Source organism: Calcarisporiella thermophila (assembly GCF_041956535.1).
Source record: "Calcarisporiella thermophila strain CBS 279.70 unplaced genomic scaffold VTP21scaffold_18, whole genome shotgun sequence".
Lineage (NCBI taxonomy): Eukaryota > Fungi > Calcarisporiellomycota > Calcarisporiellomycetes > Calcarisporiellales > Calcarisporiellaceae > Calcarisporiella > Calcarisporiella thermophila.
The window spans coordinates 588,520-616,477 of record NW_027192208.1 but is presented as its reverse complement, the minus strand read 5'-3'; the positions used below and the strand labels follow the sequence as shown (position 1 = coordinate 616,477).

Below are 27,958 nucleotides of genomic sequence, written 5' to 3'. Positions count from 1 at the left end.
CTCTTTCCCGGGTCTTAAGCAAATCAACTCAGTCCTAAGGTCGAAAAACAATATCTAGGGTCGCCCCTAGGGCATCCATTCGTCCTCCATTCCATTGACCCGATCACTATCTGACACCTTTAAACATTCGCCTTGCAGCAATGTCCGCATGACGGACTGGGACTGAGGAAGCACGTAGCCATGATTAGACCCTTTCATCAGCACTCCAACTCCAGCAGAACAAGTTTCTATCGTATTGCGATTCCCATCCTACTTGTTCTTGCAATTGGTGCTGCAATCTCGATCACCATTGTGGAAAATAATAAGGATGCAGAAAAAGACCAAAACTTCATCACGTTTCAGGACATATCGAGTGTCGAGGAATTTGACCAGCTCTCCAGACAATATGCATTAGGGTTATACTTGAAGGTGATCTATATCGATTTGGAGAAGTCAATATTAAAAACGAAAGGGAATGCCTACATTGCCCCCGGATTCCGTGATTTTGTGGTGGCCAACAATCTGACAAGAAATGCACGCATACTTATCAACGGGGACGTCATAGAATTGAACCAGCGTGCCCCCACCATCGCCAAGGATTTAGAGCTTGAGTTTGAGAGCGGCGACACAGCGCTCTATCCATTCGACGGATTCGATTTGCATATTATAATAGAAGGTTTTGGAGAGAAGAACAATGGTACCGAGATTTACCCTCTTACTCCAATGCCAATTGTAGTTCAGGTTGGGAGTGTTCAGCATGACTATCGCTTCAATGTGCAATTGGTGAACACAATGGTGGAGAACCAGCTGGAGGTGGGATATTTGCTACTGATACACGTAGCACAGACTCAATTCGTAAAATGGTTTTCGATATTTCTCTCCGTTTTGATGTGGTTGATTGCGCTACTGGCTGCGAGCGTCACTTATCAGATCGTAGTATATCAGCGATCTGTAAATGTCTTGTTTTTCTTATGTTCTTAAGCCTTTGGTATTGATCTACTTTTCTCTTTCTTTCCTCTCTTCATTAGTGTTCTCTCGAAGACGTCGCTGTTCCCTCGGCCCTCCTTTTCGCGCTTCCTTCCATCCGACAAACTATGCCCGGCGTACCGAAGGATGTCGGTACGCATATGGATGTGCTTGGCTTTATCTGGAACATTGCCATCCTCTCGCTCTGTGTTGTAGTCTCGTTTAGCACATGGTTGGTGCGATACAAGAAAGAGAAGCGGAGACAAGCGCGCGAAATCAACTCTAGCGAGATCATCCAGGATTATATGGGGGAGGAGAGGAGAGAGTCTGGAGTCCTGACGAAGGCTTAGATCTCCTTTTTGTTGTGAGCATGCCCGTTAATTCCACCTTAGCACGCGCCAATCTTTTGTCTTTGTGCCGCTAGTGGAGATGGAGTCTCATTAATTACGGCACTCTATTAACACCACTATTTATTACGTCTTTTATATTTTTCCAATCTTCCGCATTACACTGTTTCTCTCTTGGACTTTTCTCCCTCGTGCATGAATGGTACTTGTAACTTTGAACAAGGCTAAGCCCTCGAGCCCGCAGCCTGTACAGTCTGTGCCTAAAATTTATCGAGGCAAAAAGGAAAGCGCACCTAATCGATCGAAGGCAAAGAGAAATTCCTAGGTTCCACAGGTTTTGAATCTTCCCTAGGGTGACGAGCTAGTGTTTTCTCTGCTGCTGTTTTATTGCATCCCGTTCAGGCGCTATGCGACCCTTCAAGCGCACCCTCGGCAAACGGACCCGTCTCTGGATCATCCGATTTGGGATTCCTCTCTTGATGCTCATTTGTCTGGGGGCTGCCATCGGAGTGACCTACTATAAGTTCAGAGAGGAGAGCGAGCTGAATCTTGAAAAGTACAGCTTTAATGTCTCGAGCAGGACAGAGGGCAAACTTGGCATAATCAACACCCCTATGTTGGTCCCCCAGCTCCATACTACGGTCTATTTCGCGGATTTGGAGAAGAGCATTCTCAAGGTAAATAGGGATGACGGCCATGACAGAACCTTTGTGTAAACTCTTATTTAAACCATAACCATCAAAGATGAAGCATATCGGAATAGCCGATCCTGATTTGTTCAAGCTACTACAAGCGAACAGCTTGATTCCAAATCTCCACATAATCATTAATGGCAATATTATCATTTTAAATTCCACATTTCCGATACTTGGCATTGACCAAGAGGCGGGCTTTGATAACGGAACTTCTTCTAACTATCCTTACGATAAGTACGAGCTCACCTATATCGAAGCCGCCTACGCTATCAACACCGCTGGTGACTTTGTCTTTCTTCCCGTGGATATTAACATTACAAGCGTGCAACAGTCTTTTCGATTCCAAGCGGAGGAGTCGTCGGATACTAAGAATTCCTCGCCAGAACAGAACGAGTTTTGGGTTGAGTTGACCATCAAAGTCAAACAGACCACTTTCACCAAGTGGTTTAGTATCTTTATTGCAGTATTAATGGTGAGCTCTTCTTAGCAGCACCTCTATGGATCTTGGAATGCATTTATTCATACACAATTGCATTAGTGGTTGATTACTCTGGTGGCGGCCGTAGTCTCGTATCAGATCGTGATCTTTGGGCGTGTGGTAAGTCTATTCCCCCCTCTCTCACCATTTTGTCTCCTTCTTGCCTACCGCTTACTTTTTTTTTGTATGACCTATAGTCTGCTCTCGAGGACGTCGCTGTTCTAGCTGCACTTCTCTTTGCACTTCCCTCCGTGCGTAAAACTATGCCTGGAGTCCCGTCCAAGGTCGGAACGCTGCTAGACATGCTTGGATTCATTTGGAATATTGCCATACTCTCGATCTGTGTGATCGTAGCGTTTTCGGCGTGGATGTCTAAGTGGAAGCACGAAAGGATGCACGTAGATTAGAGGGTTGACCAAACCTGGCTTTCTTCGATATATTTCGGAGATTGTGTTATGAATTTTCTTATTTATCTGTTTTACACTGTTATTCGATTCGCTTTTATATCTTTCACTTTCTGTAATATATACACTGTACTGCCGTGGTTGAATCCAATGAAAACCTACAAATTGCCCGCCCTCAACCCACTTATCTTGCATTTAGATCGGGTTTTTCGCGCCTTCAATCCGATCGCGACCCATCGTTAACATTAGCTAGGTCGATCATGGTAATGGATAAAGTCTGCTACGCGATTTTATACCTAAGCATCCACTAATCTGATCTTTGAAGGATCAAAATCTACCCCCCAACTGGGAAATCCGCCACTCCAAAACGCGTGACATGCCCTACTACTTCAATCGAGCGACGGGCCAATCGCAGTGGAACCGACCGGAATCGGACCCCTCCTCCACCGACCATCAACCGGACAAGGTCCGTGCAAGCCACCTTCTCGTCAAGCACCGTGAGAGTCGTCGCCCTTCTTCCTGGCGTGAGGAGAATATCACCCGATCGCCGGACGAAGCCATTGCCATTCTGAGGGAGCATGAGCGGCGAATTAAGGCAGGTGAGATCTCATTTGCAGAGCTAGCCAAGACAGAAAGTGACTGCTCCTCAGCAAAGCACGGTGGGGATCTTGGATATTTCTCCCGCGGGCAGATGCAGCCCCCGTTCGAGGAGGCCGCCTTTGGTTTACGTGTTGGAGAAATGAGCGAGCCAGTGTGGACAGATAGTGGGGTGCATTTGATTCTGAGAACTGGGGTAGGTTGAACCCACTCTTTCTCTTGTTTGCCACCATATGCATCGTCGCAGAGGGTTGACCATGATCCAATTCTATAGTGAACCGTATATCCCACCATTTTCCCCGATCTTGAATTTTTGCTCGGCCTGACGCACGCAATCTGATATAGCGTGATATTTCTAGTAGCATGCCCCAGAACACCGACAAATATAAATAAATAAATAAATAAATAAATAAATAAATAAATAAATAAATAAATAAGCATGCACGCTATCATCAGATTTTGTGGTTCATTCAATTCGAACTTCGGAACTGATATCAATTCGACGGCCCCATTCCCACGCTTTCGAATAATTTATAAATCTGCTGCCGATTCCCCTTTTACCTCTGATAAATATTAAACTAGAATAATTGGACCGGTAATCCACAATGCCCGAAATTAGCCATCAGCATCAAGAAAATCCGCAGGTGTCTGAGCGCGATCTCAAAGTCCTCGAGGCCGTTTTTAATCCAGGTAATTGGCTACTCCTTATATCTTGGTTCGTATCTTGCTAGACCATGAATGGAATGAATGTAGAGGCCAAATCATTTATCCCTGAGACCCATGCCTCACTCCCCGCAGAGCCCGAGGTCCCCACAGAAGAGGCTACCCCTAATCTCTCCCCAGAGCTCATTGCCTCCCTCAAGCAACGTGAGGCCGAGGCTGTTCAACTCGCAGAGGCCGATCGCACCGAGGATGCGCTGCGGATCTTCACCGAGATCATCGATAAATCGGGTGGAGTGTATGCGAGCGGACTGAACAATCGTGCACAATTGTATAGACTAATGGGAGATTTAGATAAAGCCTTGGTGGACCTGAACCAAGCCATCGAGGTTGGCCATGGCCAGACAAAGGTCCTAAAGCAGGTAGAGTAGAGGGCGTGGGCCGGTTTTCTTTTCTTGTTTGTTAATTCTTTATTTTGTATCTCCTTTATCAAGGCCTACACCCAACGTGCCATCATTCGTAAGATGCAAGGAGACGCAGAGGGTGCACTAGCAGATTTTGAGATAGGAGCGAAGCTGGGCAATCCTATTGCTAAGGTAGGGCTCCTCTTTGTACCATTCGGGAGTTCATATTCATTTTTCTGATCCCCTTATTCTACATCTGTAGACCGCGGCCGTGGCGGAGAATCCTTACGCAAAGATGTGCAATGCTATAGTAATGGAGATGATGCAGAAAGAGTTTGCAGGCTCCAACCAGTGAACTACCGACCCAGAATTATATTCTCTTTGTATTATAACATCACTTGCCTTCCATATCCATATACTGTCACTAAATGGGCAGGGGACGTGGTTAGAAATATAGGAGAGTGGAAATCCACATGAAATATATAAGCTTATATTAACAAACATAGGCCCCCCATGTTTTTTGGTCTCAATTTCTTAGATATAAAAGGACTCGTCTATATCCCGTAGAATAAAGGATCTTGTGTAGAAATACGAAGACACCGCTGGAAACCTTGTGTGAGAGCCCAACGTAATCATCGTATCTACAATGCTCAAGCATATAAATGTCCCATGGAAATTGTATGGCTGTTTTCATATTTGAGTGATCACCGAAAATTTGATTACCAATGGATAAGACGATAGAACGGAGCATTCTATACGAATATATAGATAGATATGTATATTTAGGCACATCTAGAACCAATATAGAAACAATACAACAAAACAAATATTGTTTTCTAGATCAGATAGAAGGCCGCCCTCTATTACAACAAGCATTTTTGAAACATGATCACACACATTCTATTCTATCTTCTAGTACAACGGATATTGCATTAAATACCAGGCAATGGGCCTTTAGTAGTAGCCCGGCAGGATATAGTTCAGTTTGGCAACCTGCTCCGGGTTCCGTTTGTTCGGGGCCGTGACACAGGCAAATTTCATGCTTCCTTTCAATCCCTCGACCGCACTTCCGCTTACCGCCATGGATTCCAGCTCAGGGAGCAGGGCCAGCAGCAATTTCTTCGCATTATCAGCGTTACAAGTCAGATTCTGCACCACGGCCTCCACGGTGACGGCCTCCTCATCCTCGCGCCAGCAGTCGTAGTCGGTGGACATGCAGATCATCTGATAAGCAATCTCCGCCTCCCGAGCCAATTTAGCCTCAGGGACCACCGACATGTTGATGATATCGCATCCCCAAGCCCGATACATGTGAGACTCGCCGCGGGTGGAGAAGGCAGGCCCCTCGATGCACACCAAGGACTTGTCCCGGTGGAAGTCGACCCCTGATTCGGTAATCACCTGACGCTGCTTCCAGATGAGATCGGCGAGAGGCAGGTGGAATGGGTCTGCGAACATGGCATGAGCCACCACGCCATTTTCAAAGAAGGTGGAGGGGCGAGCCTTGGTGCGGTCCACAATGGTCGAGGGCAGAACAAAGTCTCTTGGCTTGATCTCCTCGCGCAGCGAGCCAACCGCGCTGAATGCGATGATAATCTCGACTCCCAAATGCTTCAGGGCGGCAATGTTGGCCCGTACTGGGATCTCGCTAGGGCTGAGGAAGTGGCCTCGGCCGTGGCGGGCGAGAAAGGCGATTTGCGTGCCGGAGGGGGTCTCTGCAATGGTAATGGCATCGCTCGGCTTGCCCCAAGGAGTGTCCGGGAAAACCTCACCCACTACTTTGAGATGGTCCACATTGTAGAGGCCGGTACCGCCAATGACAGCAATTTTGACGTGGGTGAAAGACATTTTGCTGGGATCGAGCTGACAAATTGCGAAGGATGCTGAGGTTGAGATGAAGCTGCTATCGTATGACTGCTTACTTAAAGTTTATGATGAATATCCATCCAATCAGCTCATGCCCCTCTTTAACAGTCTTAATTTCTCCCTGAACACGTTTTTCATAAAACCCCAACAAGGAGGTAAGCGACGCTCGATATCGACTAATCCACACTTAAGATCCCATGATGCTTCAGTAAAAGGTTCGAATGCTACCCACATCTACAGCAACTCTTCTGCTCTCCACCCTCCCTGAATCGCCACTGCACGAGGGAGAATCTTAGCATTGGACCACTTCCTCGACGCCTTTGTTTCTTTAGTGGACGAAAGATTAGATTACAGTGCTCAAAATAGATCAACTCTTGGCCTAGCATTGGAAGCTGTGTTGTTCAAGCTGAGCACTACAGATTTGCCTACTGGTGTCACACAGTGTTCTCCATCCTCTTCTTACCTTCGCGAGATCGAGAAGGATAGGAGAATTTGTATTTGGAGATAGATCTATCTTACGCGTGAGCTATGGTCTACTGGTTCTCATGTTGTGATGTGGAGGTCCAGTGTGGATACGCGCGTATAGTGAGGAGTGGGAGAGTTTGAAGAGTTGTTGGTGCGGTGGCTAGTGAGATCAAAATGAACTCGACTGAGGATCTTTTGTGTGCGATTTTCATGAGTATTTAAGTACGCGTTTAACGGTTTTCATCGCTTGCATTAGGAAGATTCGCACGCGCGCTGGCTCCAACGAATATAAGTATTGAATGCATGTTCTCGCCTTGGCTCATTTCCTCGACCTTAGCGGCCAGGTAGTTTGCCTAGTTCCTGAATCTATACAAATAAAAATTGTTTCCCACGATGAAGATGAAAGATTTTCATAGCTGAGATGACCATACTTCTTATTTAAAGTAGGCTCCGCCAGCCTAGCTAGCCTGGCGGAGCCAACTTCAGTGGACCTTAACATGCTTGAGGGAGGTAAGAAAGTGTTCTGTTGCATTGAGCCTATTCTATGAAATTAGATTACGATTATATTTCGGAAAGAGAAGTCTAGCCAAAGTGATGGTATCATCAAAAGAAGGAACGAAACACGAATTGAGCGGATACACAGGTAGATAAAAAAAAAAAAAGAGATCGTCCCCCAAGCTCAATCACCAAATTTCGCAACGATTCTGAGTAGCTGGACAATTAAATGCTTGAGCAAATTCGGCGCTATTCCTCATCACACCGCGAATTCGCCACTGGTTAGGACTATGTTCATCGATAGAGTACTGTGTCAACCCATCAAGAGGAGAGAGTTAGAGGTAGTGTGATCGATGTTTAACTGGCAAATTGCCTACCCTCATGATCCCATCTTCCGGGATATATGCTTCACAGAACATATGTCCGTAAGCAATAAAGAACATTTGCTGTGGAGTGTACTTTTCCAGCCCTGGAAGTGCACGGTTATTCACCTGGCCCAATTGGAATCGTTTCTGCCAAGCGTCATAGGATCTAGCAACCCCTCCGTTGTCTGCAATGTTTTCGCCAAGGGTGGCCGTGCCATTGATCTTGTAAACTCGGTTGTTAAGCGTTCCAATAGGATATTCATTGTACTGTGTGATAAGAGCACTCATCAGTAACAGAAGGGTTAAGAAAGTAGAGGAAGGAATAAAGCCACGCACCTGATCAATAAAACATTTCGCCCTCTCGTTGTAGGCAGCCACTGCTTCGTTGGACCACCAGTTATAGTAATGGCCTGCTCCATCGAATAGTCTACCATAGTTATCATAACCATGCTGAAATGGACGAGACAAAAAAAATTAACGTCAGTGGAATGGACACAAAATACAATCCTTGGAGGAATATGGCTCATCGTACCGTGATTTCATGGCCCAAGACTGAATAAGGTCCGCCAAATTTTATGTATTCGGGGTAGGCGGGATCGTATAGAGGATGCTTCATCGTATCTAGTTCGATTGGATTGAGCCATATACATAAAAACGGAAAAGCAAACCAAGCTATAGTATTTACCAGCTAAAACGGCGATTGAATTGGTATCAAAGGAGTAAAATGCGTTTAATATGTGCAAGCTCGGAATTAGTTTCCAAGAAAGGGGATCCTGTGGCTTTCCAAGCATGGACAAAACAAGGTGGTTATTAAATTTCTGCAGGTTGACCACATTGGTTATGAAGTTGTTGGTAATATTGAAACTAGAGTAAAACTGTGCAATGTTTTGGGCGGAGAGGGTCTCGGGATCGTGCTCGGAGATCACGGCGGTTTCCTTCATTTTACTAAGCTGTAGAGAGAATGGTCTTGTTAATATATCATAGCCAGCGCCATTACCAAGGAGCGTTGAATTAGGACGCCGTACCTTATCAGCCGCATTCTTGCGTGTTCCCTCATCCAGCCAAGTAATTTGACTGAGGCGTTCCAAAAAGCTTTGCTGAAGCAATGAGATGGCCGAAAACACCTCGGTGCGGGTCTCATTGTTTGAATTGTAGAGAACGTAGTATCGTCCGGATATCTGTGGCAGTGCCATATCGGCCAATTCTATGCAGGATTCTTCCCCAAGAGAGAGTGAAGAAAAGGCACTTGGAAACTTCCTCCTGGTTCTCCATATCATAAAGTACCGGATGGCAAGAGGAGAGGAGCTGGTCACCACCGAGGAGACTGCGCGCACCTGATCGGGGAATGGGACGTTAATTTTCGAGGGCAGCGCGTCCGAAGGGGGTAAATAGGCCTTGAGGAAATTTTCCCAGTTTACGCCAGGAGCAAGAGCCGAGAGTTCTGCTAGGGTCATTGGGTGGAACACGTCAACCTCTTTGGGCCGTAACGGGCTAAGATAGACGGGATTCGATTAGGTTGGCCATTTCTCAAATACACTTGGGAGGAATTTACTTACAGGGAAAGGAAGATGGGCATCAGCTTTTTCATCAGTGCAAAGACCTCTTTTGCGGCAGCCGATGGATCAGTTTGTGAAAGCGAAGGAAGGAGTTTCTGCATCTCTTTGAAATCCTCCTCTAGGATCCCCATCAATGAATTTTCAACTCCCGGCAATGAGAAGTCGATCCTCATTCTAGGCATAGTAACTGCAAGCATGATATTCCCTGTCGTGAAATCAACGGCCGGATCCAACCCATAGAAGGCGAAAATACGAGCCTCTGCAAACGCCCTTCCAAAGAGGGTCCCAAGAATATCGGGGCTATTTTCGAGCGGGCCATCGGTAAGAGGTTGGAGGATGGGTATAAGCGGCCCAATGCCTTTCTCCTTTCGCGAGCCACTCACACAGGCGGTGAAGAAACCGCGCAGTTTTCCAAGCAACTCCTCGTCCGCCTTGTCTATGGTGACTCCCGGCCACCCGGTAACTGGGTTTGTGGGATTAAATCTCCCCGTCACCAGATCAGAGATGAATTTCTTTATAGAGGAAGCAATCGTGTCGGTTAGTATACTAAATCAGGGGGGGAGAGAAGGTCAGATGTAATGCTCTCACATCGTTGGTATTCACGAAATATGAATTAAAGGGCTTTAGGACAGTAAGATTTCGTGAGGCCGATTTCATGAAGCCGCCACCTAACCATGGAGCAAATAAAAAGTAGAAATTAGTATTTCTGGGCACACAGGTGAGCATGAATTGCATGGTAACTACAGGTAAAATTGTAAAAGTCTTCACAAGGATTCACTGCCGGATCCATGTAAGTCTTGTAGATGGCCGCAAGCTCCTGGCACTGTGGAGAATCACATACTGGGGGCTTGAAAAAGAGAAGTTATTGGCGTCTTAACACAACCATCCAGCTCCTTTCCAAATAAAACACGTCATTACTTGTGGCGCCTGACGCGGCTGCAGCACAGGAATGGCCCTTGCCTCGACCCCAGAGAGTGCTGAAAGCGCTAGCATGGACACTATGGCCAAGCGGCCTTTGCGCGTCAATCTTCGAGCGCTCTGAAGCTCCATCATTTAAGCCGAATTTTCAAATACAATCAAGGAGAGTAAATAAGGGGGAAATCCGAACAGAGCAACGGCTGAACCCCGAGCCATATTTAAAGTCTTCACTCAAAACTTAGCTTGGTGTCTCCCGGATGCACAAAGTTCTGTGCTCTGATAATAGTTAACTCATACTTCCTCCCCATTGGCTGAGAGTGCTTTTGACTGAGCATTTGGCAAGGCTTATTTGGGGAAGGCTGGTAAACACGGTTGAAAGTGTCGACGAGTAATAAATAAAAGGTTGAAAGACCGTAGTGTCTTGTAGTCCCTTCAAGAGTTAACAAGGCAGCTGTAGAATTTTCGTCTCCCATCCTGCTTCGGAGTCCAATTCTGCTCTTGTGTATGAAATTAACATTGCTGACCCATCTGTTTCCGTGTAAACAAGATCGGATGTCCAAGTTGGGCGAGCCCTTACACCATCATGTTATAGTAGATCCGTCCCTAATCGTGTTTGGATAAAGGCACATGGCCAAAACAGAGCGGAAAATGCGAGTATGTGTGACTGTATCCCTACACTTGGTTGCTGGTACAATCTAAGCTTCGAAAAGCCTTTTGACGAAAAAAGGCATACCTTCTCTCGCATTATTGCCGTGGCTATTTTGAATTGCCTTTAAAAATATACGTCCAAAGCTTTCAGTCAAATCTAACTAATTTATCTACGTGAGCTTCGCTTGAGCACTTTTAGTATTGAAGGGAACCAAACAAACTTAGGGGGGTGGGGTGTTATGGGATTAAAAATTATAAACAGAATGGTGAGCGGCAAGGGGATATGCAGAGGGGAGTGAGAGGAGAACATGTCGATGCCTTCTGCGGTGGCCATTGTATTCAATTGGAACTCGTTTGAGCCGAGAGCCATGGCAAACTTTTCGAGACTTCCACTCAATCCCGGAAATCGTGCCGACTCTGGATCGAATTAGAAATAACATTTGGGGGTATCCTTGGGCACACATAGCCGGCCGAGTTTGGTCTGCTGCGCGCTCGATCATCCTCTCAATTCCAGCAACACCCCCTCTTCACTGCCCCTCAGGTCCCACTCGCATCATCACAATGCTGCTGTTTCCTGCTGCATCTGCAGATGGATCTTGTTCTTTGGAAAGTTAAAGAAGATATTTTATCAGTCCTAACATCTAATATCAATCCTAGACAATTTTTGGACCTAGAGGAGAAGCAGCACCGAGCACAATCACCACGATCTTGAAAGCGAGAGCACTATGGCAAGCACTCAGGTGCGCCTTTTGATGCTTGCACAGGCGAATAAGAGGAGGACGATTTCATTGGGAAATCAATAGTTTGATGGCGGGCTTGGGTTGAGGTTATAATCCCCCCAAGGATGCCATTCTACATACACGATACCAACCTTTATTTACACTAGAAAATTTACGAAATACAAGCTTGCATTTTATATCAACTTCCTCTGAAGGACCTTGTTTCGATCCGTAATGGACACATAGATATATTGGGCCAAGATTCTAGGAAGAGGGTCGATAGGGGCTCATCTATTTCTCCACCCTTCAATTTCTATGCCTTTTCGGTCGAGTTCCCTTTAGCGCGACTCGATTGACGTCACCCGTTATTTATTTCTTGTTTATTTGCAAGCGAGAACTTACTGGAACTTTTTTATTAGTCCCAAGGATCCTTAAAATTAATCATAAGATGAACACACCAGCAACACTCGCCTACGACGAGTATGGCAAGCCTTACATTATTGTCCGCGAGCAGCAAAAGAAGTCGCGGCTGCAGGGAATCGATGCCATTAAAGTACATGCCCGTTTTCTTCCACGGACTAATCTGCATTATCATTAATTTATATCTCGTTCACAGTCTCATATTCTTGCGGCAAAGGCCGTCGCCAACATCATAAGAACATCGCTCGGCCCGCGCGGCTTGGACAAGATTATGATCTCACCCGACGGCGACATCACAGTAACGAATGATGGCGCGACGATCTTGAGCCAGATGGAAGTGGAGCACCAGATTGCTAAACTCTTGGTACAGTTGTCAAAAAGCCAGGATGACGAGATTGGTGATGGAACAACGGGCGTTGTTGGTACATACAGATAGATCCTATGGACTCCATTCCTATATTGGGACGAGTGATTCATTTTTTTTCCTCCTGGATTTAATTAGTGTTGGCGGGTGCATTGTTGGAGCAGACCGAACAGCTCCTCGACCGCGGCATTCATCCCTCGCGAATTGCCGATGGTTTCGAGCGTGCATGCAAGATCGCGGTAGAGCACTTGGACACAGTCTCGGACTTTGTAGAATTTTCGCGTGAAGATACCTCTTCTCTTATGAAGACGGCCATGACAAGCCTTGGGAGCAAGATGTAATATTTGGGGATCCTGGGCAAAGGCCCCCCATTCGGATTGAGTGTTTCTAATCGGGCTGTTTTCCTTTTTCTTAGTGTATCGAAGCATCACGAGCAGTTCGCGAAGATCGCCGTGGACGCGGTGCTCTCGGTGGCCGACCTGGAGCGGAAGGACGTGGACTTTGAGCTCATTAAGGTCGACGGCAAGGTGGGTGGCTCTCTGGCGGACACCATCCTCGTGAACGGAGTGCTCGTCGACAAGGAAATGTCGCATCCCCAGATGCCCCGCGAGTTGCGCGATGTGCGCCTTGCCATCCTCACCTGCCCGTTCGAACCGCCCAAGCCCAAGACAAAACACAAGCTCGACATCACCTCGGTGGAGGAGTACCGCCGGTTGCAGGAGTACGAGCGGGAAAAATTCAACGAGATGATCCAGCACGTCAAAAACTCCGGGGCCAACCTGGTCATCTGCCAGTGGGGCTTTGACGACGAGGCCAACCACCTGCTGATGCAGAACCAGCTTCCGGCAGTGCGCTGGGTCGGTGGGCCCGAGATCGAGCTGATTGCCATTGCCACCAACGGTCGCATCGTCCCACGGTTCGAGGACCTGAGGGAGGACAAGCTGGGGCGGGCAGGACTGGTGAGGGAGCTCTCGTTCGGCACCACCAAGGACCGAATGCTGGTCATAGAGGAGTGCGCCAATTCACGGGCGGTGACCGTGTTCGTGCGGGGCGGAAACAAGATGGTAAGGGATCCACCCTCTCCCCCCCCCTCCCCCCTCCTTTCACTTACAAGTTGTTTTTTAACATGATTCTTTACTAACGCAATTCCCGCTTGCTCTTTAGATCATCGACGAGGCGAAGCGTTCCCTCCACGATGCCATGTGCGTAGTTCGTAACTTGGTGCGCGATAACCGCATTGTCTACGGTGGTGGTGCGGCAGAGATTTCCTGTGCCCTCCGGGTCTCGGACGAGGCAGACAAGATCTCCTCCATCGAGCAGTACGCGATGCGCGCGTTTGCCTCGGCCCTTGACGCGGTCCCCTTGGCGCTTGCCGAGAACTCGGGACTGTCCCCGATCGACACGCTCGCCGACGTCAAGAGTCGCCATGTGACCACCAGCAACTCTCGGCTGGGTATTGACTGCATGAACAAGGGCACCAACGACATGCGAGAGCTCCACGTCATCGACCCCCTGATTTCGAAGCGGCAGCAGTTCTTGCTCGCCACCCAGCTGGTGAAGATGATCCTGAAGATCGACGATGTGATCATGTCGGGCAGTGGGGATGAATAAACAAGCAAGCGGTCCAGGGTTCACCGATGACACGGGGGAGGGAGAGAGGGGAGATGAAGGCAAGCTTGGAATTCTAGACCTGTTTTTTTGTATTGGGAAATAAAAAAAAGGCATCATTCGATTTTTTTTTTCTATTTTTTTCTTTTTAATAGTGCATCTCTTTTTTTTTTTATCTTTTATTTCTATTTCTACTTTTATCTCCTCGTTTACTCCTGCCTTTTCTTATTCTCTTCTTACCCTTTATTTCTTTTATCTAAACAAAATTCTTTTTTCTTCTTTCTTTCTCTCTTCATGGTACTTCTTGGAGGTGGAACAAAGGATATGCCTCTTTTGAAGTTATCTATTATTGTTCATTTTTTGAAAAAAAAAAAAAGTCAGATTTACAAAATATAAGCACACAAGGAAGTATGAAGGCAGCTAAAATAGAATAAAGGAGGAAAAAAAGTAAATAAGAAAAAAAAAAGCGAGAGGAAAAAAAAAGACAATACAAAAAGCATACCCAGAAATACAACAAAGACATGGATTAGATTGCAGTGTATAAAAAAGAGTATAAGAGTGCGAAAGGATAAGGAGAAGGAAGAGGAGGGAGGAGGAGGAAAAAAATAGATAATCACAGGAAAACGAAAACAAAACCATAAATTAGCATCTTTTTATACGCTATAATCCCAAATGCGGACGACGCCATCCTCTCCCGCGCTCAACAGTTTTGTGTCCGAGAGGGCCACGCAAGTCTGAGGCCCGGAGCAGACCACGGTGCGCAAACACCGACCCGAGTCCATGTCCCAAAGCTTGATGGAGCCGTCCTGGGCGGCGCTCACCATGCGCAGGCGATCGAACTGTAGACCCCAGATCCCATCCACGTGGCCGAAGAGCGTGCGCACGCACTTGCCCGTATCGAAATCCCAAACTTTGATGGTGTTGTCCAGCGATCCGGTCACGAGCATGACCCGCTCCTTCTCGCCATTCCCCGCCGCCCTGCCGGCCTCCTGGTTGGCAACATGCTCCTGCTTTCGTTTTTCCATGTTCTTCTCGACCACCCGCGCCTTTGCCATTTCGTACCGCATTCTCTCCTCCTCCTCGGCGTCTCCATCCCCCCCCTCCTCATCCTCCTCCCTCTCACACGCCTCCTCCGGCTCGCCGATCCCCCCCACGATGGCCGAGGCATGCACCGTGGTCACCGGGCCCACATGGCCCTCCAAGCACTTTTTCTCTCTCCGATCGTCCACCCCGAGCCCCCAGATCCGGACGCATCCATCGTCGCCTCCGCTCACCAGCGTGTCTCTCCCCCAGAACGACAGCCCGTTCACGATGTCGCCGTGCCCGACCAGGGAGAAGGTTTCCGCGGTGTCGAAGTTCCAGATCTGGATGGAAAAATCGGCAAGCCCGGCGGCCAGCAGGTTGTGGTTGAAGCGGAGAGCCGTGACGCCGGAGGAAGCGTGCAGGGTACGCATATGAGCCCCGGTGTGATGATTCCAGATGCGCAGGGTCCGGTCCATGGAACCCGTCACTAATGCGTTCGAAGCGGGGAAAAAAAAGAAAGAAAATCGGTTAGTCAAGGAATGCCGAAGAAGAGAACACGGGGAAGGCCCCCGGTGATGGAGCCCCTACCAAGCTTCAGGTTATCGAACTGCAAGGCCCGCACGCACCGTGTGTGGCCCTCGAGCGTCCGTACTAGCTCCCCACTCGACAGATCCCACACCCGAACCAGGTAATCGTAGGACGCCGTCACTAACAAATTCTGAGCGTCATCAAACTGGAAGGCCAGGATGCCGTCGCTGTGGGCCTGGATGGTGGTGTGGTGGGCGTGGCTCTTGCGCCAGTTGCGTTCGATCTGAAGCCGCTCGGCATACACCTGCTTCCAAGGCTTGACGCGGCGAGGAGCCAGTTCAGGGCGGGCGAAGTCTTGGGGAGGCGGCTGAGCCGGAGACTTCCGCGGGTCACTGTCGCAGCGGCTCCGCTTTGCCTTCGACCATGTGGGTGCAGTTTCATCGTCGCTCTCCCTTGCCCTCTTTGTCGACACTCTTGCATCTTCCCGCACGGCACCTTGGTGATCTTCCAGGGGAGGAACGTAGTGGTCGGGTGGAGGGGTCGAGGTCTTCCTGACCCCCCGCTTAAGGAGGGGAAGACCCCACCCGCATTTGTGGCACTTCTTGTCGATGTGTTGCTCGCACATGCGGTGCCAGATCCCATCATCATCGGCGAGATGCTTCCATGCTCGCGACACTTTGGCTGCCTCGCACAGTGAGCCCGCATCCAAGAAGCTCAGTATTCTCAGGCTCAGCTCCGGGGGGAGCATGGTGATGAAATCAATGCGAAGCAGAGGCGGCACCGAGGTTGCAAGAAAAGAGAGATGCGGGACACAGCACTGGGCGAGGATCCCCTGGAGGATCAGTCTTCGATGGGAGGAGGGCGCGGCCGAAAAAAGGGACCAAATGTGGGAGATGGTGGAGCGCGCCTCGGAGGGGAGGGGGGTGAGTTGGTTGCTGAGCTCGTCATGGGAGGGGGAGGCATTGGCTAGATGTCGGTAGCATTTTCCCTTGGTGGGAGCGGGTTTTTGCTGGGGATGCGGTTGTGGATGTTCAGATTGATCGCTGGAGTGATTAGAATGCAGGTCCATCATAAACGCATAGTCAAGATGACGGACGCGGAGGAGTGAGCAAGGGAAGATCGATCAATCACAGGGGAGAAGGAAAACAACAAACGCACCAAAAAGCGGCTGTTTTGACAGGACCTTAGGAAATGCTTCGGGTGTTAAAATATATATCAAAAAAGTTCACCGCAATTTCTCCCTAACACATCCAAATTCTCTCACCGAGCTCAGCTGTCATTCGCTCCATCCCTGGATTGCGTGCTTCTGCAAGATTGCATCGCCAGAAAAACACGATCCACTGACCCTGTCGAGCTGAGGGGGGAATCTGAGTAAGCGCACTGGCGCGAAATGCTCGCTTCTGGTTCTACCGAGCCTCCTGTGAGCATGTGCCCCCGCTTTCCCCTCCCCTCGCGCAGCCAGGCCGTCCTGCCCACGATCCCCTCATCGCCGGGCTAAGGGTCCTGCTTTCTGGCAGCTTCTCGCACCCCTCACCCCGGTGCCTCGATGCTCCTCAGTTAGACCCTGCCGGCCAGAGCCATCCCTCGCGCGCTCGCTGAAGGGCTCAGGGCACACTATCTGGAATCCGTCTTCCTCCCCAGGCTCGGTGGCTCGTCTGGAGACGCCATTTTCTCATAAAGATTGTCAATCCTCTTTAATTGGATCCCCTCACACAATTTCCTTCGCAGAGCTCGTGAACGTGGCGCAGCTTTAGCCAAAGTCCTCTCATGATGGCTCCATAGGGGTGGATAATGGCGCGAAAATTTATATCCTTGAATAGTCATACCAGCTTCCCCTCATTTATCAACACAGCGCCCCGGTTTTTTCCCAATTTTTTGTGACGAAGCCAGCTAGGGCAGGCAGCAGCCGTTAAGGTTGCCGAACCCAAATATGAAGCTTCTTTTTTCCTCCTCCACTGGCCAACGCATTTACATGTGAAGGCCCCCCCGCCTTCACAAAGGGGCCAAATTGTCCGAGCGAAGTGTCAACTAAAAAGATGCTGCGGCGGCTGGACCGGGTAAAAGAGAGACGAGAGCTCCCTTCCGCTAGACCGTGTTGGCTCCGAATCGAGCGACGCTGGAGGCAGGTTATTTGTACGGGCCTGCGGCTCGAGTGCCGCCGGCCGGGTAATAAACCTCTCGGAACTACCCGACGCTTTTCCATCCCAACTCACCTTGTCCCGCGGGTTAGAATGGAGCCTCCTTGGAAACCATCCAAACCTGCAGGCTTATCCAACAAACCATCGTTTTCACCTTCACATGTACCTGACCCCTGTTCTCCTTCCACTCTCCTCTCCCGAACAATATGCCTACTCGAGATTATGCGGCACCCCCACATAAAGTCTATTTCTCCGGTACATACCGTCCTAATGGAAATCTTACCTTTAAGAGGGAAGAAAAAGAAGCTCAGCGAAGCGTTCACACAACTGCATTTGGCGCGGGATGTTGCAAGGAGAGAGACGTGGCCTTGTGATTAAGCCTAGGCACAGAGACCCTTATCCAACCCCCCTTTCCGTGGACGAATTTGGAGCCGACGTTGAAAGAGAGGAACAATGAATCAACACTTTTAATTAAGCAGGAAACGTGGAGAAAACAAGACATAACACTTTTGTGTTTCCAGGTTAAAATAACGAAAATGCTAGGGGATATAACATGATTCAGAAATGAGGACGCTCTATACTCTAGGAGTCAAATAAAATTAATTCTATATAGTAAAATAGAAGGGGAAGGAGGGCAGAAGGTGGCTTTTTTTTTGCTGCTGTTGCTTGATTTTTGAAGTGGGAAAGATAAAGGGTATACTAGAATAAGCGTGAAGAGGCGGCGAGGACGTTAAGCAGCCACCGCGCACACATAGCTAACGGGGGTATTGGGCCGAGTGGGGGCGGTGGGATAAGGGTTGCAGGCAAGCCTCTTGGCGGGGGTGTTGGGCCGCGCGGGAGGCACCGGGTAAGGGTCGTGATATGAGAAGCCGAGGCGCTTGGATGACAGGGTGAGCTGTGAGCGAGCATCGGAATCGGGGATGCTGGATCTCTGGCAGCCGGTGTGCGCGGAGTAGACGGATGGCGAGCTAGGAACGCAGAGCACAGGGGAAGCGGCGAAGACTGACATGGCTGGCTGGATGGTGCGGAAATTCGGCGGTTGTTAGAAACAGGTGACAGGCTCCGAGAGCAATGTCAACGGCTTACTTGAATGGGGGGGGGCGAGATGGGCAATGGGCTATTAATAATGCTGCCTCGTTCGGGTTTCCAGGCCAAGGCGATAAATATAGAAAAGAAGAGAGAGGAAGAGCGAAAACGGCTGACTGCCTTACAGCGGATATTGACACAATAAAAAAAAAACCGTTCGACTCCGCGTATTGACAAACAAACAAAAATTTTTTTTTCCTTTCAAAATAAGTAATGGTTGGGATTGACGCGTATTCGAGCCGTTTGAATTTTGTGTCGTCAACAGTCAGCACCATGCGGCTTTTTTTATAGTTCCGGCGGATCCGCCCAGCTCGCGCCAGGGCGCGGCGGGCACGGATCGAGCAGGGCCCTCCCCTGCCCAGGGCCGGCAACCGAGGAGGAGAGCGCCGCGCAATAAAGCGATCTCCCCGTTTTCGAATCCATCGCGGAACAAGGAATCAAGAAAAAACGTGGTGTGTATTTTTGGGCGCACTCCGCGGGGGGGTCCTTAGGCTGAGCTTAGCACTAAAATAGTGTCTGATTCGGCTTGCTCGTTTTGATCCGCCGGATCGGATGCCAGCCTGCCCTCCTTCCTCGACCCGCGCGGCGGAGTGTTTTGGCCGCTCTGCCTGCGAGAGCCAAGCCGGTTTGCCCAGGGCGGAGGCCCGGCCGGCCCAACCCCCTCCCGCTGCTTTGCGGTTTGTTGTTTTCAGATCGCGCTGGGCTGCTCTGCTCCAATTCTCTTGGCCACGCTTTGTGAGCAAGCGGTCGCGGTGGCAACACGTCCACCCAGCCGCCTTTGCCCTGCCAAAGCGGTATGCATTGGCAGGGCGGCGAGCGATTTGCTGAGGAGAAAGCCGTGGCCGGGGGAGGCCGGCTCAGAGTCCCAACCCCACTCGGCCCGCCAGCTAATCAGAGCCAGCAACCCCCTCGTCCGATCTCCCTGCTCATTTCAGCCTTGCAGACGGCCTGTCACTCGACGTGACTTGTCATGTCAAATTAAATTTTGGATCCTGATTCCTCTTCCATCCTCTTCTGCATCCCCCTCCGCACTCCTTCTCCCCTCATTCCGCACTTTGGCATTGATTCATAATCGATATACAACTCTAGAATTAGATTCAAGCATATACCTAGATGGGCAAAGGTGCGTGCCATGACCTGTGAATTGCTGCCAATGGGCCTAATTATGATGTCTTTTTTTTTCTGGATGCTTTTACTTAGTCTTTCCAACCTACCTCAACGACCGCGTATATACTTGCAGCACATGCCATACCCATCTCTCCGATCATGACTCGCTCATCTCTAAAGTAAGTTCCCCTCATTCATCCGCCCCCTCCCCCTCCCCCTCCCTTCGCTCTCTGCTGACCGCACCCCCCTCCCCCTCCAGGCATTTCACGGACGGCTTGGCCGTGCCTACCTCTTCTCAAAGGTAGTCAACGTGTCCACGGGCCAGGTGGAGGATCGTCTTCTCATCACTGGATTGCACACGGTCGCCGATGTGTTTTGCGATGTGTGCCAGACTACGGTGGGATGGAAATATATCTATGCTTATGAGGATTCGCAGCGATACAAAATCGGAAAGTTTGTTCTGGAACGCGAAAGAATTGTAAAGGAAAACGACTGGGAGGAATCGGAGGAGGAAGAGGAGGCATGACGATGTGAAGCTCGGCGAATGTACTCCTATTGTGCCATACACTTGTAATTTTAATGCGTTTTCTCTTCCTCTCTCTATGATAATTCTCCCGGATATGCATATACTATATATTTTAGAGCTGGCCAAGCCTGTATAGATGTAATTCTTTCAGTTCTGTATTCGATAACACTCTTTTTTTTTTCATCGTGTCGCTTTCTTTTCGTTCGTTTACAGTTAGCAATAAACACGACGGCAGAGGTCTATATTCGTTCAAAGGAAAGAGGAAGAAAAAGTTAAAAGTCAGTAGTAACAAAGCAAAGAGGCATTATTGCTAAGGAGTATTAGAGTAAAACCAAAAAAAAGGCATATATTTTCTTTCATCAATCAAAGGAAGCATAGACGATGGCGGAAAACCCTTGCAACGCCTTGACATTACTTAATGTCTACGTGGTGCAGCGCGATGGGTTGGCATTGATAAGAATGAAAAGAGAAATCCCGTGAGACTTCAGCGTTGAGATGGCTTCTGTTCAAATCCTGCTTACCTCCACATACTCATTTGGCACCCCGTGGATCACAAGATGTGCCTGTTTCGCCACGACCGGGAGGAGTTTGAGCAGCGGAACCGAGGCCTCCTCGTCCTCTCCCACCTCCTGGATCCGGGGTCCCTTCTCCTCTTGGGGAGCGGTCGGCAGCTCCAACGGGAAGTAGGTTTTTGCAAAGGCGGTGTGGAAAAAGTGGGCAAACACTTGATCGAGACACAGCCGAAGCACGGTCGCAAAGTCCCGGCTCTCGACAAAGTCGTGGGTCTCGTCCAGGAGGCGACGCAACTCAGCATGGATGGCGGGGAAGATCTCGCCCAGGCCCTCTCGAAGGGTGCGTAGCTCCTCGTCCGTGGTCACGGGGAGGAGAATGTTTTGCATACTACGAGGGAAAAAAAAAGGCGGGGATGGTTAGACGAGTGTAGTGGTGGGTCCTGGGCGGGAAAGCCAAGTTTAGCGGGAGGACTTACTTGACGAGAGGATGGCTCTGGCTACTGCCGCCATGGGTCGCTAATCTTTCTCCAAGCGGGTGTACAAATCCATCCGGTTTCCTTAGCTCGCCCTCCACCTCCTCCCGCACGTCCTCCACCATTCTCACGATTTCTCCGTAGGTAAGCTTGCGCTTCAAGGGGACGGCCCCAAACACTTTTTCGACGGCGGCCCGCACCCGCTCCACGCACTGTTGCCAGCCCACGTGCAAGATCCACCAACTAAAGGCCAGGTATCGCCGCTCCACATCCGCGCCGAGGCCGGATTGCTCCTGCATTCGCAGCGACGTCTCGCCGGTGGCCTCGTTTTCTTGCATGGCAAAGACCGAGGAGATGTAGGTGAAGCGACCGAGCAGATTAAGTTGCACATGGGTGAGAAGAGTGAGGAGGGTGAGGAGATATAGCGAGGATATCGTGCGAGTGAAGGCTACCATGAACACGATGTTAGGAAACAAGTGGATAATATGCAAGTCGAAAATCGATCTCTAGCAAGAAGGAGAAAAAAACAAAGAAATGTGCAACTCACTCAAGATCTTCAAGTCTTGTAATAACTGTGCTTTTGTTTGTTTGTCTAGACCCTCCTTAGGGACCACTGTGGTTTGTTCATTGGTCTGCGTGCCATTAGATGCATCGGCAGACTCCTTCTCTTTCTCTTTGCCCTTCAACTCCCCATCCGGCTCGTTTTGTAATCTTTCCGTAACTTTTTCACTCTCGCTCCGAGCGTGTTCCTCTACTAATCTCTCCTCGCCTTTTGAGTCCCCGTTCTCCTTTTCACTAGGTGCCTGGGGCACTTCTGGTGCAGTTTTATGAGGATCGGTTGATTCGGTAGTATTGGTTTCTGCGGGACTGATTTTCGCATCATCGGTGGTTGGATCTCCATTCAGTGGTTTTGTCTCTTCATCTTTAACCTCTGCATTCTTGGATGCCACCTCTTCCTCCATCCCTCGCGCGCCATTCTCCTTCACGGCCTCCGGCTCTGGCGCAGGTTTCGGGGCACGACCTTGCTGCAACCTCGCTGTGATTCTTTCGACATCTAGCTCGCTCAATAGCTGCTCTCCTAGCGAGGGAAGCAGTGACATGACCGTAAACATGCAATCGCTCTGGTTCTGCTCAAATCGCCTCCGCAAACTAGTGGAAGAAGAATTCAATCCCATGATCCATCCGTACCCACGGCTAGGGGAATGGGCCACTGCGGATCTCGAATGATGCAAGACTTACTTTTCTTTGGCGGTCCGCTCCGTCGCCAACCGTTCTTGGTGTTCGACCAGCTTCGACTTGGCGTATTGTGCAATCAGGTACGCGCCGCCAACAATGCCGGCTGCGTAACCGAGAGTCCGGCGATATCGCCGAAAAACATGGTTGATGGATGCAAGCATCGCTCAATATTGGTCGCTGGAGGGAACTAGTAAAAGTGGATTCAATATCATGTGCTTTGTACTGAGAGGGAGCAGATTCGAGGAAACTCAGCCACCCACTACTCGACCCCGGATAGAAGAGGTGAATCTCAATGGGGGGCCACTATCGTTTTTGAAGTGCCACTCGGCTTGATACTTGGTGGGCTTTCCAACTCCCGAAATCGTATATTGCTATGGCGGCGTACTCAGGAAGGCAATAAGATCTATTTTTCTCTGTTACCCTTCCTAGTTCATGGAGGCTTAACTCTTGCCTAGAAAGTTGTCGGCCGATACCTTTTCCCCCTAAGAATACACGTAGAGTTCGATGCGAGAGTTTTCGACTTAAGCTAGATGAAACGAGCTGCCTTCCACCCACTCCATCTCCCAGAAGCTATGACTTTTTGTAGCGAAGCTGGCCAAGAAAGGGTTATTGTCTACTCGAATTTACTTTTATTAAGGGCCAAGCTCCCTGCTCAACGTCTATTTATTGAGTTTTGGATTTTTGGGAGGGGAAACTACAATTACATCAAGAACACTCTACCGATTTTGGCTTCCCAACCGAATTAGAAATAAAGAAGTGTGATTATGGGGTGGAATACAGATTGAAATGCTGGATGGATTGCTTGTGTTGTTAAGTGTATATAGATAGGGGGGTTGAGGGGGTGAGTGGGTGTGAAATAATGCATTAGTTCAGGGTCATGGCCTGAGTCGGGCGGAGCACAGGAACGGATTGGAGATGGCATTTTTCAATGTGGTATTTGAGCCCGTTCAAGTTCTGTAAGCAGCAACACAAGGAGAGTCAGCGAGTGCCCAGGCTTGATCGTCCTCTTCGTCCGCAACCTACCTTGTATCTTTTGCCGCACTGGCTGACGCTGCACCGATAGGGGCGGTTCACGTCCTCCATCCCCGATGCATTCAAGTTGCAGTTACCGCGCTGGTGGTGATACTTCAGCCCGTTGTGGTTCTTGTAGGCTTTATCGCAGCCGGGCACCGGACATTTGAAGGGGCGGTCGGCGTCGTCGCCAAGCTCTTCCCGCTGAAACAAAGCCTCCTCCACTTCCGAAAGCGGGGCCTCTCTTAGGGAAGCCACCAGCTGGCTCGCCATTACCGCCAGCTCCCATGGGATTTGGCGGTCGTCGCCCTCGTCCCCCTCGGGGTGTACCTTCTCCTCGATCTCGGCCGCCTCGTCCTTGTCCGCCAAGGCAAGGCGTTTGGCGGCGAAGGAGAACTGCTGCTCGAAGAGAGACCGCTTGCGCTTTAAATCCTGGCCCGGCTCGTCCTCGGTAAAGTCGAGCTCGAACTCGTGCGCATGGTAGTCTTCGTGATGCAGGAGGAGGTCATGGAGGTCGGAGAGCGGCTTTCCGCAGCACCAGAAGGAGTCCTGGAAGAAGGCAGCCTCCAGGTCGTGGGGATTGAAGGAGTCGGCGGGCACGGAGTGCTCCTCGAAATTGAGCGGGGAAAGAGTGCTTTACAAAGAGGAACAAGGAGAAATGGTAAGGATGCCATCGGCTTGGGGCCGCTCGATGCTTTCCTACTTACTCAAAGGCATACACAAGACTGCAGCGACGCAAGACAGACACGGCGGAAGGCATGATGGGGAAGATGCTTTTGGGTTGGGGCTGGAATGACTACGCGAGGTATGGGAGAGAAGGAAGGCTCGCACCGAGAGGAGGTATAGCTGGGGTAAAGAAGAGCACGAGAGGGAAGCGGCGGTCGGTGTAATATAAAACCTAGGGCCGCGTTTCTATAGGTCTTATATACGGAGATGGGCCTACTCCGAAACCCGCACCAATGAGCGCACAAAGTCACTGCCAACCTTGATTTCGTCTTCCTAATCTCTCCGTGGTCGCAACCCGTGCGGAGTCGGCTTCTTCATATTGCAATCCCGGAGGAAGGGCGGCCTTAAGATTTGCCCGCAGGCCACCGCCAACGTCACAGATGAGGCACCCACGGGACCCCCCACGCTCGCCTCCCTTCTGAGGGAGAGGTGACACGCCTCCTTTCGGAGTTGCCCGCTCCCTTCATCTAATTCATTTATTTAATATAGCAGCCAGGGTCTCAAGCCCACCTCTTCGGCTACCTTGTCGCTCCTTCCCGAGCCAACTCCTCCTTAATCGAGCAGGAGGCAATTGCGCTCAGCGTCCTATGGCCTGCCCACGCAAGCAATGACGTCCCGCCCTCTTCCGTCACGGCCCCCTCGGCCAGCCTCGAAACCATTTCCTGACCGTTTCTTATTGCTTGATCCAATCCTGATTCCTGCTTAAAAAGGCCGCTGCGGATCGAAAACGCTAATGGATGTTCAGCGGGCCGCAGTATCCAACTCCAAAGTTTAAGAAAGATTGCAGACCTGCTGCCGCGCAAAGCAAAGCCACCGTATTGTTATTTTTGTTTGTTTGCCACCGGCGCAGGTGGTTCCTCGTCCTATTCACCTCTGATCTTCATTCGTCGTCTCCCTCTCTAACATCGATGCTGTAATGAATGCGCTTGCGGGCAAATCGTCAGAAGGGTCATCCTTTTCTGCTTCTCAGTCTTTACAAAGCAAGGCATGTGGAGTGTGTCAAGAGAATGTGTCGAAATATAAATGTCCTATATGCACATTACCATAGTAAATGTCCTTTTATTCCCTCCCCCCTCCCTTTCTTTTTTCTTCCTCATGGAAGCCATGTGCATAATGTTCAGGAAATTTACCTATATCATTAATCTAAATAGCTGTTCACTCCCTTGTTATAAAAAGCATAAAGGTAAAATTCGTGACAGACTCGAGTCAATTCTCACTGTATTCAACTATTTAATGGCTCTTCTCCCCCGCCCACGCAGAGAATCCGTGTGAGAAACCAGCCCCACCTCCAGGTATATATTCTTTTTGCTACTTTAGATGGCCATGGGTGTTTAGCTCATCTCTATGCGCAGAACCACCGAAGCAGGATCCCCCTCCACTCAATATCCCTGAAGATGACGAATCGCTTCTTAGCGACGAGCAACTTGCTCAGCTTGGTACTACCTCCCCATCATTACCTATGTTTATTTGGATCTAAGCTAGATGGAACTTCTTGTTATTAGAACACTCGGATAAGGTTCGGCAGTATCTTAAAGACCCCCGTGTTTGCCAACTGATAAGTGAAATTACCTCAGCGGAGGATGCAGAGAGACGATTAGATCGTGCCAGAGAGGATCCAGAGTTTGAGGCGTTTGCCCAGACTCTGATAGATACTGTTCGTCCTTTTGAAAAAAACGAATAAAGGCATTTGATCCCAAATGGAAGCTCTGTATAACATGCTCCTAAGGTTGATATTTTTTCGCTGCGCTCTCCGCAAATTATTCACGCTTAAACCTTAGATGCTGTGCAATATGGAGGTTCTGTAAGCATGTTGAAAAGAATGGATTACGTCTGTATCAGGAGTGGTTAGTTCCTGACACGATAAGCGGACATCTGACGCGTTGCCGAGCATGGCACATCCTTCTTGGAGTTTTCCTCTGACATCAGAATGCCACTACTATCACTCCCTTTCTTCCCTATCAAAAACCTATTACCCTCGAGATTCCAACAAGTAATGGAAATGCTCTCAATAACTAGGAGGGCGCCTGTTTTTGATTCATTTTGTTGGATTCCTTATTTACTTTGCTAGCTATTAAGGATATTGTCTTGGAAATCCCCAGGACTGGAAGTTAAATGCCAAAATTGTATTAGGTTAGGTTATAGAATGTATGGACGGCAATGGTTTTAAATGCATTTAATCTTGGAAAAATATCGATCGCTTCACTAGAACCACACCATGTCCTATTTTCTCCCTCATCTTGAGAACGGTAAGTGTGCTGTTTGCCTCCTTTTTTCTCCTCTGTTTTCACATTCAGTTTCATTTCTCCTGCAAAGGCGGGTGGAAATCCTAGACATCATTTTCGAGTTACTGATTGAGCTTTTGATTCCCCCACCTTAGGTTGGCAAGTAGACCAAGCCATTCTTTCGGAGGAGGATCGGGTTGTGGTCATACGCTTCGGCCATGATTGGGTATATATCGGAGAGATTCATTTTCACCATGCACATCTCACTCATAACTTCATTTTATGCTGTTTCAGGATCCTACCTGCATGAAGATGGACGAGATTCTCTATGGGACCGCTGAAAAAATCAAAAACTTTGCCGTGATTTACTTGGTAATGATCCTTTATTGAGATCGGGGGCTCATGGGTGGCCAATCCTCAGCATGGATCCATTCTTTTCATAGGTCGACATCACGGAGGTGCCAGACTTCAACAAGATGTATGAATTGTATGACCCTTGCACCGTCATGTTTTTCTATCGGAACAAGCATATCATGATTGACCTTGGAACCGGAAACAACAATAAGATTAACTGGGCCCTCGAGGATAAGGTAATGGATCCTCAGTGGAAACGCAGCAAGGGAGGAAAAAAGGATAAGGGCGGGACTGATCTATTTTTATCGCTATCTAGAACGAGTTTATCGACATCGTAGAGACGGTGTATAGGGGAGCACGCAAAGGTACGTATACCATAAGAATGGATCACGTAAAGGTGCTGGTGCATTTTCTAATCCTTGCCAATCTCCATGATTTGTAACTAGGCCGGGGTTTGGTGGTGTCCCCCAAGGACTATTCTACAAAATACAAGTATTAAGCAGGTCTTGCCTCGGCACTCGTTTTTTTTTTTCGCCATTTTTTCCCTCTCGGGCCGACCGTTGCTGCGTACGGATTCCCCTTTTTCTATTTTTTACTTTTCCAGCTTCCACAAAAAAGTTATTAATGCAAATGTCAACTTTTTTTTTAATTGTTTTCCTCTCAAACCTGTATGTGAAATGAACTCTAGTAAACATGCATAAGATTCAGCGAGAGGGGAAAAATTTTTTTTTCAATTGTCTTTTTATGAATAGATTGCACCATGGCTTCTCTGTCAATATATAAGCCCGTATTCCCCCCCCCCCCTGTTTACTGATTTTTCATTCTTGAAAATTTTTTCTTATCTGTAAATTTCTCGTTAGGCCTTCCGTAGTAAACCTTCTCTCCCCTCACCCACCTCTATTCACTTGTTCTTAAGGCCGCCTCCAGTTGCCCCAATCAACTTGCTCATCACCCCATTGCATCTCTGAGTAGTCATTCTGTGTAAAATGAACCCTTTTCCAATTGCACCCTCCCGCCCTAATACCCCCTGTGGCCACTCCCCTTATCCTATTGCGCCCACAC

At 49.1% G+C, this 27,958-nt stretch overlaps 16 protein-coding genes across 16 annotated transcripts; 9 read left to right on the top strand and 7 right to left on the bottom strand.

The window, feature by feature from the left end:
* Positions 1-180: 180 nt before the first annotated feature.
* Positions 181-1,295, top strand: VTP21DRAFT_3762 (uncharacterized protein; the record flags this gene model as incomplete). The annotated part of the gene is made up of 2 exons (XM_069394100.1): positions 181-930; positions 1,008-1,295. 2 exons carry the CDS (start codon positions 181-183, stop codon positions 1,293-1,295), a joined length of 1,038 nt encoding a protein of 345 aa, XP_069249200.1.
* Positions 1,296-1,699: 404 nt separating this feature from the next.
* Positions 1,700-2,872, top strand: VTP21DRAFT_3761 (uncharacterized protein; the record flags this gene model as incomplete). Its single annotated transcript, XM_069394099.1, has 4 exons — positions 1,700-1,969; positions 2,037-2,459; positions 2,526-2,585; positions 2,663-2,872. The coding sequence occupies 4 exons, from the start codon at positions 1,700-1,702 to the stop codon at positions 2,870-2,872; spliced, it is 963 nt and encodes a 320-aa protein (XP_069249199.1).
* Positions 2,873-3,129: 257 nt separating this feature from the next.
* VTP21DRAFT_3760 (uncharacterized protein) lies at positions 3,130-3,743 on the top strand (the record flags this gene model as incomplete). The annotated part of the gene is made up of 3 exons (XM_069394098.1): positions 3,130-3,132; positions 3,195-3,662; positions 3,741-3,743. 3 exons carry the CDS (start codon positions 3,130-3,132, stop codon positions 3,741-3,743), a joined length of 474 nt encoding a protein of 157 aa, XP_069249198.1.
* A 328-nt stretch (positions 3,744-4,071) lies between these two features.
* Positions 4,072-4,885, top strand: VTP21DRAFT_3759 (uncharacterized protein; the record flags this gene model as incomplete). The annotated part of the gene is made up of 4 exons (XM_069394096.1): positions 4,072-4,156; positions 4,220-4,548; positions 4,621-4,722; positions 4,793-4,885. The coding sequence occupies 4 exons, from the start codon at positions 4,072-4,074 to the stop codon at positions 4,883-4,885; spliced, it is 609 nt and encodes a 202-aa protein (XP_069249197.1).
* Positions 4,886-5,484: 599 nt separating this feature from the next.
* On the bottom strand, positions 5,485-6,378 carry VTP21DRAFT_3758 (uncharacterized protein; the record flags this gene model as incomplete). Its single annotated transcript, XM_069394095.1, has 1 exon — positions 5,485-6,378. The coding sequence occupies one exon, from the start codon at positions 6,376-6,378 to the stop codon at positions 5,485-5,487; it is 894 nt and encodes a 297-aa protein (XP_069249196.1).
* Positions 6,379-7,544: 1,166 nt separating this feature from the next.
* Positions 7,545-10,330, bottom strand: VTP21DRAFT_3757 (uncharacterized protein; the record flags this gene model as incomplete). The annotated part of the gene is made up of 10 exons (XM_069394094.1): positions 7,545-7,664; positions 7,734-7,988; positions 8,058-8,171; positions 8,254-8,342; positions 8,407-8,671; positions 8,747-9,212; positions 9,278-9,789; positions 9,866-9,945; positions 10,022-10,124; positions 10,196-10,330. The coding sequence occupies 10 exons, from the start codon at positions 10,328-10,330 to the stop codon at positions 7,545-7,547; spliced, it is 2,139 nt and encodes a 712-aa protein (XP_069249195.1).
* A 1,680-nt stretch (positions 10,331-12,010) lies between these two features.
* On the top strand, positions 12,011-13,957 carry VTP21DRAFT_3756 (uncharacterized protein; the record flags this gene model as incomplete). The annotated part of the gene is made up of 5 exons (XM_069394093.1): positions 12,011-12,115; positions 12,179-12,404; positions 12,485-12,683; positions 12,762-13,410; positions 13,511-13,957. 5 exons carry the CDS (start codon positions 12,011-12,013, stop codon positions 13,955-13,957), a joined length of 1,626 nt encoding a protein of 541 aa, XP_069249194.1.
* A 650-nt stretch (positions 13,958-14,607) lies between these two features.
* Positions 14,608-16,577, bottom strand: VTP21DRAFT_3755 (uncharacterized protein; the record flags this gene model as incomplete). Its single annotated transcript, XM_069394092.1, has 2 exons — positions 14,608-15,464; positions 15,566-16,577. 2 exons carry the CDS (start codon positions 16,575-16,577, stop codon positions 14,608-14,610), a joined length of 1,869 nt encoding a protein of 622 aa, XP_069249193.1.
* Positions 16,578-18,373: 1,796 nt separating this feature from the next.
* Positions 18,374-18,652, bottom strand: VTP21DRAFT_3754 (uncharacterized protein; the record flags this gene model as incomplete). The annotated part of the gene is made up of 1 exon (XM_069394091.1): positions 18,374-18,652. The coding sequence occupies one exon, from the start codon at positions 18,650-18,652 to the stop codon at positions 18,374-18,376; it is 279 nt and encodes a 92-aa protein (XP_069249192.1).
* Positions 18,653-19,281: 629 nt separating this feature from the next.
* VTP21DRAFT_3753 (uncharacterized protein) lies at positions 19,282-19,725 on the top strand (the record flags this gene model as incomplete). Its single annotated transcript, XM_069394090.1, has 2 exons — positions 19,282-19,523; positions 19,665-19,725. The coding sequence occupies 2 exons, from the start codon at positions 19,282-19,284 to the stop codon at positions 19,723-19,725; spliced, it is 303 nt and encodes a 100-aa protein (XP_069249191.1).
* A 117-nt stretch (positions 19,726-19,842) lies between these two features.
* On the top strand, positions 19,843-20,362 carry VTP21DRAFT_3752 (uncharacterized protein; the record flags this gene model as incomplete). Its single annotated transcript, XM_069394089.1, has 3 exons — positions 19,843-19,852; positions 19,930-20,015; positions 20,096-20,362. 3 exons carry the CDS (start codon positions 19,843-19,845, stop codon positions 20,360-20,362), a joined length of 363 nt encoding a protein of 120 aa, XP_069249190.1.
* Positions 20,363-20,721: 359 nt separating this feature from the next.
* On the bottom strand, positions 20,722-22,744 carry VTP21DRAFT_3751 (uncharacterized protein; the record flags this gene model as incomplete). Its single annotated transcript, XM_069394088.1, has 5 exons — positions 20,722-20,784; positions 20,884-21,262; positions 21,351-21,795; positions 21,895-22,496; positions 22,587-22,744. The coding sequence occupies 5 exons, from the start codon at positions 22,742-22,744 to the stop codon at positions 20,722-20,724; spliced, it is 1,647 nt and encodes a 548-aa protein (XP_069249189.1).
* Positions 22,745-23,447: 703 nt separating this feature from the next.
* Positions 23,448-24,354, bottom strand: VTP21DRAFT_3750 (uncharacterized protein; the record flags this gene model as incomplete). The annotated part of the gene is made up of 3 exons (XM_069394087.1): positions 23,448-23,537; positions 23,607-24,228; positions 24,302-24,354. 3 exons carry the CDS (start codon positions 24,352-24,354, stop codon positions 23,448-23,450), a joined length of 765 nt encoding a protein of 254 aa, XP_069249188.1.
* A 239-nt stretch (positions 24,355-24,593) lies between these two features.
* On the bottom strand, positions 24,594-25,226 carry VTP21DRAFT_3749 (uncharacterized protein; the record flags this gene model as incomplete). Its single annotated transcript, XM_069394085.1, has 3 exons — positions 24,594-24,738; positions 24,843-25,109; positions 25,192-25,226. 3 exons carry the CDS (start codon positions 25,224-25,226, stop codon positions 24,594-24,596), a joined length of 447 nt encoding a protein of 148 aa, XP_069249187.1.
* A 10-nt stretch (positions 25,227-25,236) lies between these two features.
* On the top strand, positions 25,237-26,001 carry VTP21DRAFT_3748 (uncharacterized protein; the record flags this gene model as incomplete). Its single annotated transcript, XM_069394084.1, has 5 exons — positions 25,237-25,367; positions 25,472-25,503; positions 25,580-25,612; positions 25,673-25,756; positions 25,823-26,001. The coding sequence occupies 5 exons, from the start codon at positions 25,237-25,239 to the stop codon at positions 25,999-26,001; spliced, it is 459 nt and encodes a 152-aa protein (XP_069249186.1).
* Positions 26,002-26,535: 534 nt separating this feature from the next.
* Positions 26,536-27,395, top strand: VTP21DRAFT_3747 (uncharacterized protein; the record flags this gene model as incomplete). Its single annotated transcript, XM_069394083.1, has 6 exons — positions 26,536-26,566; positions 26,698-26,768; positions 26,837-26,914; positions 26,986-27,132; positions 27,213-27,261; positions 27,343-27,395. The coding sequence occupies 6 exons, from the start codon at positions 26,536-26,538 to the stop codon at positions 27,393-27,395; spliced, it is 429 nt and encodes a 142-aa protein (XP_069249185.1).
* Between the last annotated feature and the right edge of the window lie 563 nt (positions 27,396-27,958).